Source organism: Euleptes europaea, chromosome 6, assembly GCF_029931775.1.
Source record: "Euleptes europaea isolate rEulEur1 chromosome 6, rEulEur1.hap1, whole genome shotgun sequence".
NCBI lineage: Eukaryota > Metazoa > Chordata > Lepidosauria > Squamata > Sphaerodactylidae > Euleptes > Euleptes europaea.
This window is the reverse complement of record NC_079317.1, coordinates 33,068,527-33,080,538: the sequence shown is the minus strand read 5'-3', so window position 1 is coordinate 33,080,538 and position 12,012 is coordinate 33,068,527. Positions and strand designations below refer to the sequence as shown.

At 41.1% G+C, this 12,012-nt stretch overlaps 1 protein-coding gene across 3 annotated transcripts in view; it reads left to right on the top strand.

Annotated features, from left to right (window-relative positions):
* NRXN3 (neurexin 3) overlaps window positions 1-12,012 on the top strand; it is a 1,387,810-nt gene that overhangs the window by 320,093 nt on the left and 1,055,705 nt on the right. For 2 of the 3 annotated variants that reach the window (XM_056852141.1, XM_056852140.1), the window contains exons 2-3: window positions 483-790; window positions 10,792-10,953. In XM_056852141.1, the coding sequence (XP_056708119.1) occupies window positions 483-790; window positions 10,792-10,953 (470 nt within the window). Of the gene's footprint in view, window positions 1-482; window positions 791-8,946; window positions 8,971-10,791; window positions 10,954-12,012 lie in introns of all 3 variants that reach the window. The other variant, XM_056852139.1, reaches the window with a different exon arrangement.

Sequence of the window (12,012 nt, the reverse complement as noted above, 5' to 3'; positions counted from 1 at the left end):
CAGGCAATCACAGTAAGACTAACCACTGATAAATCTTCCTCTTTCCCATATACTCTTTGGTAGCTAAAGTGAAGAAGGGATGTCCCCGAGAGAGACTTGGAATTCTTAGTGCGGGAAAGTTCCTAATATTGTCGTCTGGAGATCTGAGTTTATTGAATGTTATCTCTGATCTCTAGAGCTTTGACATCCAGTTGCTAAAACAGCTAAGTGTGGGTAACAACAATTGCAATAACTGAGTTGGTCACTGTAATCAGTTACTGTAGTTGATCAAGGTGATTTTTAACGTTACTGGAAATCAACCGAAGCAGGCATTTTAGATGTCCCTATGTACATTCAGTGCCAAGCATGCATCACATCTCCTGTTGGCTGCTTCAGTGCAACAACTTAAGAATGCATACAATCGTCTCAAGAGTTTTGAAGAGTTTCATTCTTTGCTTGAAATGAGACTTGACCCTCTTGGCTTCTTTTTTGTCTTCCTGCAGCGAGAGAGGAGAATGTAGCCACGTTCCGTGGGTCTGAATACCTGTGCTATGACCTCTCCCAGAACCCCATCCAAAGCAGCAGTGATGAGATCACCCTGTCCTTCAAGACATGGCAGCGCAACGGGCTTATCCTGCACACGGGCAAGTCAGCCGATTATGTCAACTTGGCTCTGAAAGACGGCGCGGTCTCGTTGATCATTAACCTGGGGTCGGGAGCCTTCGAGGCCATTGTGGAGCCAGTCAGTGATCGTGGCAAATTTAACGACAACATCTGGCATGAAGTTAAAGTGACCCGCAACCTGCGGCAGGTAATGGGGGAGGAGAGAGAATGCTGGGAAGACTTCTATCTAGTGTATCAAAGCTGGGCAGTCAACATGAGCCAGTTGTTAGACACAGGGTGTCTAACAGGGACGCAGGGTGGGAGCGCCAAAGCATTTGTAACCCTAACATTGTGCAGTAACTGGAAAGCAATCACAGTGATGGTAAATTTACTGTAACTTAGCCTCATTGCAATATCTTCATTTCCACTTAATAATTTTCTCTTCCCCCCTCCTCTGATATGATTTAACAATACGATTTTGTGATTTAACGTCACTTTCATCTCCCTTTTCCTTTGCTCTTTCCCCCTTTCTTTTCTTTCTTTTATTATTTCCTTAATTACATTTCAATCTTATCTGTAATATTCTTGTTGCATTTAATTACAGTAGGAATGGAGACTATTTTCTGCAGCTGCTTTACCCGCTCCCTTTTTTTTTCTCCTTTATGTCCTGTTAATTGATTTAACCATTTCCATGATGTCATTACTCTGATTCTGTAAGGGGCACAATCCACTTGGAAGTTGTCCTGCACAAACCCCATTTAAATGAATGGCGTCTGAAGAGGCTTGTGCAGAAGAACTTTCCAGGGGATAGTGTCTCCGGTCTTTGATTTGCCTTTTTGGTCTCTTTTTTTCTCTTTTGCGTGTGATGTACTCATTTTAGTCCTGTGCGTTGAAATAGCCGTACTTTTTCCAGATCTCCTTATTTCTTTGCTTTGGTTTTTCATTATGAACCTGCACTACTGCTGCTTTCTTCCTTATGAGGACTTCAAAAATGGAATGACCTACTAATCAAAGCCACCACAGAAAAGCTTCCCCTACCCCGATTCGTGACTCTGCCCTTTTGTAACTCCACCTGTTGCTTCTCAGAGCCAACTGCTCTGCCAGGTGATGTGCTCACCGAAACAGCCAGTTTGAGAATACCAAAACCTCTTTTCCTCATAAAATATAAATACATTCACTTTTAATAGGTAAGGTATGTTTAAATAACCTTGCTTCTGAAAACTGGTGAATATAGCAGTCATTTTGGCTTCATCTACCACATGACAAATGAGCTTTACCTTGCATATGTAAACTAATTGATTGTTAAATGCTGTGTAAACACCTTGTAAGATTAATTTAAATTAATACTTTTATGTTTTGTTTGTTTTTGAACGCAGCTATCCAGACTCATACATGTGGATATAAGCAAATATATAGGCTATTTATTTTGCTTGCTGTCATGAATGTTAACTCTGTTCACTTTATGCAATTTACGGACTGAAAAAGCTGCCTTTGGGAATGTTTACACTAGTAGAAAGTAATAATCCTCATGCCTAAGGGCGTTCACTAATCACAGTCAAGGGCTGGGAAAATCTTTTCTCTCCCTGGGCTTTTCTGTGCATAATTATGCTCCCTTTCCAGAACCTTTCTGTCTTGGCAATCCTTAAATAAGACCAGCAACTGAGTTCTCTATTCTTTTAAGAAGAAGTCTTACAGCTTCTAGGAGCCATAATTTTCCTTACACTATACTTTTATTTTGGATCACTTGAGAGACACAGGAATGATCCCTTGCTCCCTCACCTGAACGACATTTAACGTTTTGGAATGCACTTCCAGATGAAACAGAGTTGGACTCCTAGTTTTTAAAGAAATAGTTGAATAGGAGGAATGCCTAATTATTAATGAAGGCTGTTTCACTCTTGCCTTCTTGAACATAAGCCATTGGAAACAAAATATCTATACTTCAACCAACAGCCCAGTTGCATTTGTCATTTTGTTACCCACTATTGTTAGAACTATTATGAGATCCTTCAAGTCTCTTTCAAAGTCTGCTTTAACTCTCTTTTATCTGATCCCTACAGATATGTACATTTGGGCTGGTGTACACTGTGCTTTGTGCTGTTATAACAAAGCAGTCTTTTATTCTTGGCAAATAGGACAAGGCTGTCTCAATCCCACGATGACTGCTGTTAATGCATGCTAGCAAAATCCCCATCATTATGATGGGCAGTTTATGTGCACACAAAGGACTTGACCCTTACTTTCTTTGGCATCCCTATCTGTTAGGTCCAAGCCACTAATTGTCAGAAATTTTGTCCTCATTGCAAGGGTGGCGCTTTACATTCTTCCATATAAGTGAATGGATTCCATTCATTTCTGTGGAAAAAAAGCAAAGGGGCAGCGTTAGCATGAGGCCATTTTTTCCCTGTCCCCAGAGATGCAAGCCCCTATGTCCAATGTGTGTTTTTGTTTCTTGGTCACACTAGAGTGTGACAGAATTTTTGAAATTGTTTTATAAATATAGATGTAGATGAGGCTGCATTAACATTGTAGGATTTGTAGTGCCAATAATCCATTTGGATAATGTTCAGCCAGGGTCATCCTCTGTTTATGACCCTACCCGATAAAATTCTAAGCTACAAGGCAATTTTGTGCAGTACCACTACATCTCATTTGGTAATGATGAGCAGAGCAGCACAGACCTATTTTGCTGTGTTCGTGTTACACTCTGGCTAGATTCCCAATACTAGCGGAACTCCAAATTATCAACTAGAACACTTCGAATCATTTACTGATTTCATCCAAAATTCTATCAGACTTTTGAGGCATGGTTTCTCTTCCTTCCTCATGTGGACTGTTTGTATATTTAGTATATATTTGTATATAGTATATATTTGTATATAGACTGTTTGTATATTCTGCTTGTGACTTTGCACCAGTTTTCCAAGATTCACTGGCTTGCAGTTTACCCAGTTTTTTTTAATGAGATTGGCATTATATGAGCTACTTTCTAGTTCTCTGGTATTGATGATAATAATACAGACAAGCTACCTACCAGAGTTACTGGCTCAGTTATTTCATGTTTCAGTCCGAAAAGTGCCACCTAGTCTAGTGAGTTATTACTTTTTTGTGTGTACATTTGTCCCCGAGCTACTTCCATGCAGTTTTAAGAGCATGGAGGTTTTTTAGATTTGTTGCTTCAAAATAACAGTTCCACTGTCTGCTTGATGTGTTCTTTGGGGAATGCACATACAGAAGTCTTGCTGGACCTCTGTGTAATATCCCTATGACCTGTGAATGTTCATCTTACATTTGGGGAACCAGTGTCTGTATCAAACCACTGGAAATCTTCCTGCTTCTCATACATTCTTCACTTTTATATATATATATATGTTTGAGTACTTCTCAGAAACCTCGGTTTACCTCATAGGTCTAGGGTGACCTCTTAAGTAGGAGGTGCACCAGAAAGCTTTCTGCTGAATCATGGCTCAAAATCAAACACCAAAAAAAGACATGTGGTTCATTAGGAGGAGATACAGTTGCCTATTGACTTGGCTTCCATCAGTGAAAGGTATCTTTGAGGACTGAGGCACAGTTTGCATGCAGAATGTAGGGTCCTGTATAGAGAGACAGAAGAATAATGTACACACTTTGGCTCCTGGTGTGATTCTGGGAAATCCATCAACCTCTGCTTTCTGGATGACTATCCCACAGCAAAACAAACAAACAAACAAACAAACAAACATAAAGAAATGAATAAATAAATAAACTTTCCATAGTTTAGTAGTTGGGATTCCACAGCTTAAAGAATGACACATTTGATGTACGTAATCCAGCTCTCTCATTGTTTGTATTGGATACATTTGTGCGTAAGGAGAAATAGTGCATGGTGCCAGCCTAAATTCTGCCCAAAGTAGCATGGGGCTTCTGGATTGCCTCTGCAGGCAACATTTGTTCTGGATTGCCACTGCAGGCATCATCTTATGTTCTTATTTGCTTCTACTATATTAGGGACAGATGTTCATTTTATCCCTGATTTGGTGGATGATCCTAAAGCTCCACTTTCTTTAAACATTCTCATCAGTCCAATAAAGGACTGTCAGGTTCACATGCAATGTGGAAATTTAACTTTATTCATTTTATCCATGTTTATTTTTTGACATTTTCAGGATGGCTACTCTCTAAAATTCTTTCTCTGCTTCATTGACTGTTTTGTTTAATGTATATTATTTTGTGGGGATGGGATGGGTAAGAATCTGTCTTCAGTGACAGGCAATGTCCAAAGGACAATGAAACTTCATGGCTTGTCAGAATTGTGCCTGTTCAAAATGTAGGATTAGGGGAGGATAGTAATTAGAATTGTTAAGTGGAGATAAGGTTTTTACAAATAAACAAGTACGTACCTTTCTAATTTTCTTCTCAAACACATTAGAAATCTACACACATCAGCGGAATCACATGTTGCAACTCTTGCTGGACTGCAAAACTTCATACTTGATGTATGGGGGGAGGAATCTCTGAACATTGAAAACTGGCACATCAGGAACTCTATTACCTTATTTTTCTTCTTCTTGGGGTGTTTTTTTTCTGTGGGCAGGCTTATCTATGTGCATGTGTGTGTGAGTGTGAAAACCGAACCATGTTGGAATATCTCTGCACTTGTAGTATGAAGTAATGCATCCAGTAAGAGTTGCATCATGCAGTTCTGTTGCATGTATAGATCAGCTCACAATTAGCGATCCAGCCAAAGATTGTAGACTCTAAAATCAATATACAATTATTTATGACTTATAATAGTCATATTCAATATCGTTGTATACATCATAGCCCTGAGGACTCTCCTATCTCCAATGGAGTGGAGGGATGGAAGACTCTCTCACACACTCTCCTTTCCCTTTCCCTTCCCAAGAAATACAGTGGTTGCAGCATGGAGAGAAGGAAGGAAGGAGGGCTTAGCTAAAGCTGCCAGTGCTGGTTTGGGAAATTCCTGGAGATTTGGGGGCAGTTCCTATATAGGGACTTCAATTTCTCCTATAATCTATGATATACCATAGAGTCTGCCTTCTGACAATACCATTTTTTTTCAGGGGACCTGATCTCTGTCATCTGGAGATTAGTTATAGTTTTGGGCAAACTCCAGCCCTCATCTAGAGGTTGGCAACTCTAAGTTCAGCAGTATTCAGGGCTCCAAGGTAGAGAGAAGGAAGTTATCATAGTGTTCAAGTCAAGGGGCCAGAGAGACAGGGAAATGTAGTCTTTCTTAAGTTTCTCAAACTTGCTTGCCCCTTGAAGGCTGTTGCAGCAGAAGCGGGGGGAGGAAACAGGGGAAAGAAATAAGACAGAGGCAGATATCCCTTCCCACACTACCATCCTCACAGCAGCATCAAGCCCCAGTAAGTGGCCTGTGTGGATCTTGGGAAGGCAGTTAGGGAGTACCATTGGAAGACTCTTGGGAAAAGATTTTTTCTTCCTTATTCTCCAATTGTTCATAAATTGACAGGCCCTTCCCAGTTTTTGCAAGGGAGGTTCACCCGTCACCACGTGATTCACCTCAAACTGTACCATTTGGGTTTGTTTTGTTTTGTTTCTTGCTAATGTCAATTTAAAGTTCATTCTGTTATTTTAATAAGTTTTTTTTTAATATTTGCAAAATGTTTTTGTGGAATAATAAAAATACTGATATATTTCACCAGTACTTTCAGAAGAGGGTTGATAATAAGGTTCCTCTTTTTACAATACATTTTACCAGGGAGAGCAGCAGAGCTCAAAAATGGAGACCTATTTCAATTCCTGCCATTAACAATGCTTTTTTTTTGTTTTTTGCCCTCCTCTACTTATCCTCCTATATATCAAATTGGAGGAAAGGTAATAATGTTTCTGACGTGCCTTGCAATATATGGTGAGATACTTTTCTAAGAGTCACTTTATACATTTACTTACAATGCAGTTAGTATCCTTTATGCACCGTTTCCTTATGGATATTTCTGACACAATTATTTGTTTGTGCTCTGATTTCCTTTCTCCATAGGTTGCATAGTTTTACTCCCCCACCCACACACTACTGTTGCCTGTTATGCTCCCTTCCTACGTCTTCTTCTTCTTTTAAACAGACGAGTGTCCCTAGAGGCTGTACTGCTGTATAAACTAACTAAAATTAATAATTTTAATCTTAATCAACTGGAAAACAAAACTTGGCAACTGTCAAAGTAATATTAAAATCCACCCCTGCTAAAAGAGACCTGAAATTATCCAATTCACACCTAGAGTCCCAAATAAAAGGTTTTATCTCTCTCTTGCCACATTAAGCAGGCTGCAACTGAACACAGTTTGTGTCTGTTTGACCAGAACCACATTGACACACTCGCTCAGAGTACGGCACCTTATTTAAACTTCCCATGTTCTAACAAAATCCTTGTAGGTGAAAAAATACACAGTATTAACCATAGGAACCCAATCACTCCCACACAAACAACTCCAGAAAGAGTACCATGAGGGACAAGCAAAGGTTGATGGACATCTGCATAACAATTTAAAAAAAAATCACATATGAGAAAACTTCTATAAAAACAATGTGAAAATGAGCACCTCCATAGAAGAGAGTGAATGTCTGAAGTGACTCTAACTTTTATTTATTTTCACCACTGAAGGAGAAAGGAAACAAAATCAGCATATTGAGGGCAGTGTCTTGCAGTAACTCATCTACTTAACCCCCAACTGATTGAATAACTATACAATGCTAAATTGACACAATTAAAGTACTGTAGGGGTCCATTTTGCAAGTGGTTGGACTAACTCCAGTTCAGTGAATTCCAGGCTGGAGATACATGGTTGTTTTTCTTTTGTCCCACTGTTAACTCTGGGTGCATGAGTTCTGCCATTTTTGAAACACTACAAAAGTTTGTAGAACCTGTTTACCAGAGGCATTGGTGGGCTGAGTATACACACCATGGACAACAATGCTCCTTTCATAGTCACTTCCATTATTTTCCAACAGCTATCACCAGTTCATAGTTTAACAGAATCACAAGCTCTGAAAAGACTTGGTGAGTCTACCATGCTAATCTCATTTCTATTGCATGGTACCCCATGCTGGAAGCTTCCCTGAAGGGTGCCTTGGAACCTTTCTATGAAAATCCTTCAGGGAATCATTTTTCAACATGAGAGCAAACCAAGCTGTTTGTTCCCTTGCAGGATCATTCCTAATTAAGTGTCCTGTATTTCTGGAACCAACAATTGGCTATTGGTTGAACAGTGAATCCAGGAATGTGAAACTTCTGTGGGCTATATAATCATATTAATAAGAGTGGCCCCAAGCGAAGCAGAGAAGCTGCTGCAAGAGATGAAAGCATCCTTCTAAACAACTCTGCAGATATATTAACTACTCTTGTATGAAACCTGAGGTAATTAAAAGAACAAAGCAATTTTTTTCATTATTATTATACGGAAGAAGACACCTCTTGCTCCGTAAATTGAAAGTGTTCTTGATAGAGGCCTGGGCTGTGCAAGCCTATCAATGAGCACTGCAGGCATCCCACACACCACACACACACATAGGACATGCTAAATTCTGTCAACATGCTTCCCTTCCTTCCAAAATATCTGTCGCAAGCAGTCACCATGTGTTCTACTATTAGGCAAGCTTCTCCCCAGCCTTCTGAGTATCACAGGTGAGCTACGCATTCTTTCTGTTAGTCCAATCTCTCTTGTTCTGTGTGTCTTTCCTGAGAGCCACCAGTCCATCTGCTTTAAAGAAATCTGGAAATTGGGGGACGGGAAGGACAACCCCAGGGAATCGTCAATCAACAGCCTGCACCCAAGAGACATATTCGGTTGGTTAGAGTAACTGAGCAGCATCTGAGGGTAGCTGTGATTGGGATCACTGAAAGGAGAGAGAAATGGGCTGGGATGGGACACTGTTGGGGTCTCTCATGGTGGTACATATTTGTGTGGGTTGGAGTAGGGTGGATGGGGAATACACGTTGATGGGCTTTTGCAAAGTAAGTATTGTTTATATTCTCTGGTTTTTAAAAAATCCATTATGGTGGGCAGTGGGGAATGTTACTAAAATATCTTAAGGTGGGATGGGCTGGAAACTGTATAAAGAGAACGGGAAGGGGTAGGTAGCCCCCTTCCTCCTAACAATCTATATGGCATGGTTTCCCAGACAGTCCTGCTCATATTGTCCTCTTTCTCGCTCTGTGTGTGTTGGGCGCCCCACGCCTTTTTTTGAAAGACTAACACTAGACCATTCATGCAATGTGTCATTTTTACTAACCGACTAATGTACTAACACCCTAACGACTCATCTTTGCTTTTAGTTATTTTAATTAACAATCGTTCTGTTCACAATTTTTTAATTTCCTTTCTTCCCCCTTTTCCGCAAAGCACTCAGGCATTGGACACGCTATGGTAAACAAACTACATTGTCTGGTAGATATCATTCTTATTGTCTCTTTTTTTGGGTTTGCCGTGTGTTATCTGCCTTTACCTCTCCATGCCCTACCACCCTGTTTTCCCCTCCCCTTTATACTTATCTCCCCCCTTTTGTTTTTCTTTTGATTTTGCTGTAAACACCTTTCTTCCTCTTTATTTTGTATTTTTTATTAAACAAACATTTTCTTTAAGAAAAAAACAAGAAGCAAACAAACAAACACAACAGTTCTGGAAATGGGGTTTGATCATCTCTTTCCTTGGCTTCTTCAGTTTTCTATCTTTTAAAAATATTTTTGTTGTTCGGTATATTTCTAGTTTTTTCCCTCTTTTCTCTCTCTGACTCTCTGTCTCTTTTATTTTTCTTCCATGCTCTCTCTTTTCCCCTCAATTGCTTTGGATTCTCTGAAGGCTTTTCAGTCAACAACCATGTCAGGGCCTATAGTTTGTTGTGGTGAGGCCGGCCTTTTCCCCTCATCCTTTTGTTGTGGCAATGGCTGTTGTAGGCAAAACTGGCCAGAGTTCCTCTTCTTCCCAACTTCATTCTAACCTCTTCCTCCTGTCAACTTCCCATACACATTCACAAGCTCTCTCTCTCTCTCTCTCTCTCTGACCTTCCACTTGCCATGGCCGAAAGGAGCTCAGCCGGTTGTTTGTTTCAGTACACACTTTGCATGGCATGCCCACATCTGGTTAAGCCCCACCCACTCTTCCACTCTGCCCCACCCCACCATAACGACATCTCAATCTCTTTTCCTCCATATCTCCTTCCAGTCACTAATAACCTTTTAACCCAAACACACATCAATTTCACCACCTTCCTTCCCCGCTCCCCTTCTGTCTCTCTTCACCTTCCATGTGTTATGGGATTTGGAATCTTTTTGGACTTTTTTTTAATTTTTCTGTTACTGTTTGGATTATTTTTTTCTTTTAGTTTAGTTTTTTATTCATTTTTTGATGACTGCATGCAAGTGTGAAAGTCCACCTTCCTCTCTTTCTCTCTTTTTCAGAATCTTTCATTCTTCCCTTCCAAATATCACAGGCATGGGCGTGAAAATATGGTGTGTGTGCACGCTTGCCATTTTGTTCTTTCTCTTTTGAACTCTCACACTTGCTGGTGTGTGGTTGATATTATTTCTTTTTTCCCTCTTTTCTATGATTATTAATAACATTTTTGGGTTAATACAGATTTCTTTATTTCACTTCCTCTTTTTCTTTTTAAGTTGCGGTGGCGGGTGGCGGGGCGTGTGTCTCTGAGGTACATAGCATGCTCATCCATAATGTATTGAAAGTGAGATCCCTTCCTTCCCTCCCTTCCCTGAATGCATGACCGTCAGTGTGCCGTGCGCAAAAAAAAGAAGCAAAATCAAATATATCAACTTCGTCTTCATTAGTGTCTTTACTAACGTTCGTAACTAACAATAATCACTACAAATAATGATTAATTAATCATAAAATCAGCTCAGATAAGTTCTCTTTCTCTCTTCCAAGAACAGTTCCATTTTCTGGCCTGATTAAGCAAGAAGGCATTCTGGCAGGTAGCGTAGCTCTCTTTGGCTTTATCAGTCCTGAAATAAACAAAGCAGGCAACTGAGGAATTGAACTCAAGGGGCAGAACAACAGACCAGTAAATGGAACTGGGCTGCACTAAACAAAACAAAACCTCCACAAAACCTGTCCTAAAAGTTACATCAAAAAAGTAGGGGAGATGACTTACTCTTATAAGAACTGTAAGGTCATTGCTGGGAATTTTGTTTTTTCTTTTCTTTTTTTGTTTTGTCCATTGTGTCCTTCAAACAGGTGACAATCTCTGTGGATGGAATCCTCACAACCACGGGCTACACACAAGAGGACTACACCATGCTAGGCTCAGATGACTTCTTCTACGTAGGTGGGAGCCCCAGTACAGCCGATCTACCTGGTTCTCCTATCAGCAACAACTTCATGGGCTGCCTCAAAGAGGTAAGGGTTTCAGACCAACAGCATCCACATGTTTGACAGTGACCAAATGTTGTGGGCATTGCTCCTGAATATCAGGCGCAGATGTTGAAATTCATGCTTATACCTCAAATCATCTCTAGATGGCATTGACTATTTGTGAAAACATGTCGCTGTTACCTTGTGTTCCATTGACAAACCTCTGTCACTTGAACTGTAGACTGATGCAGCAGCAATTAGGGTTCAAATATGGGTGTGAGATGAAGGCAGTCATCGCCTGGTCTTCATTCACATTCTAAGACTGGGACAGGGGATAGTTATGAGAGATGAGGAAATGGAAGTAAAGTGAAAATTCCTCATAGCCTCAATATACATTGCTCTGGGGGAAGAATGAACAAGACAAGCAAGAGTTGGAGACTGCTGAAGGCTCTCTGTTCACAACTTGGGGTGGGGGCTTTTGAGGAAAGGGAAGGCTACCAATTGAACCACAGACCTTTCTCTGCGAGAGGAAGCAAAGGTTCCAGACTTACCTGGAGCCAGCTTTGGTGTCCGGGGCGGGGGCGGAGAGCGGCAGAGTTGCTTTGCTCTCCTGGTATCACCCCCTTCCCCCCTTTCACGGGGGCTCACCTGACTGGGCTAGGGAGCCGATTGCCCCCGACCAATCGAGCGGGGCCGGGAGGCTGTCGCGAGGCAGGGGAGGCTTGGCTCGGCTCCCTCCCCCACTGCGCATGTCCCGGCGGCTCCCACCCGTTGCCTCAGTCTGTCTCCGGTTTTGGAAATATAGAATACAGCAGACAGATATAACACGTGCTTATGATATTAGGTTCTGTGGAACACAGGCAGGATGCTGCTGCAGTCATCTTGTTTGTGGGCTTCCTAGAGGCACCTGGTTGGCCACTGTGTGAACAGGCTGTTGTACCTGATGGGCCTTGGTCTGATCCAGCATGGCTTTTCTTATGTTCTTAAGTGATAGCCCATGGGTAGGGTTGCCAACCGGCAGGTGGTGGCTGGAGATCTCCCACTGTTACAACTTATCTCCAGGAGATAGCAATCTGTTCACATGGAGGAAATGAATGCTTTTGA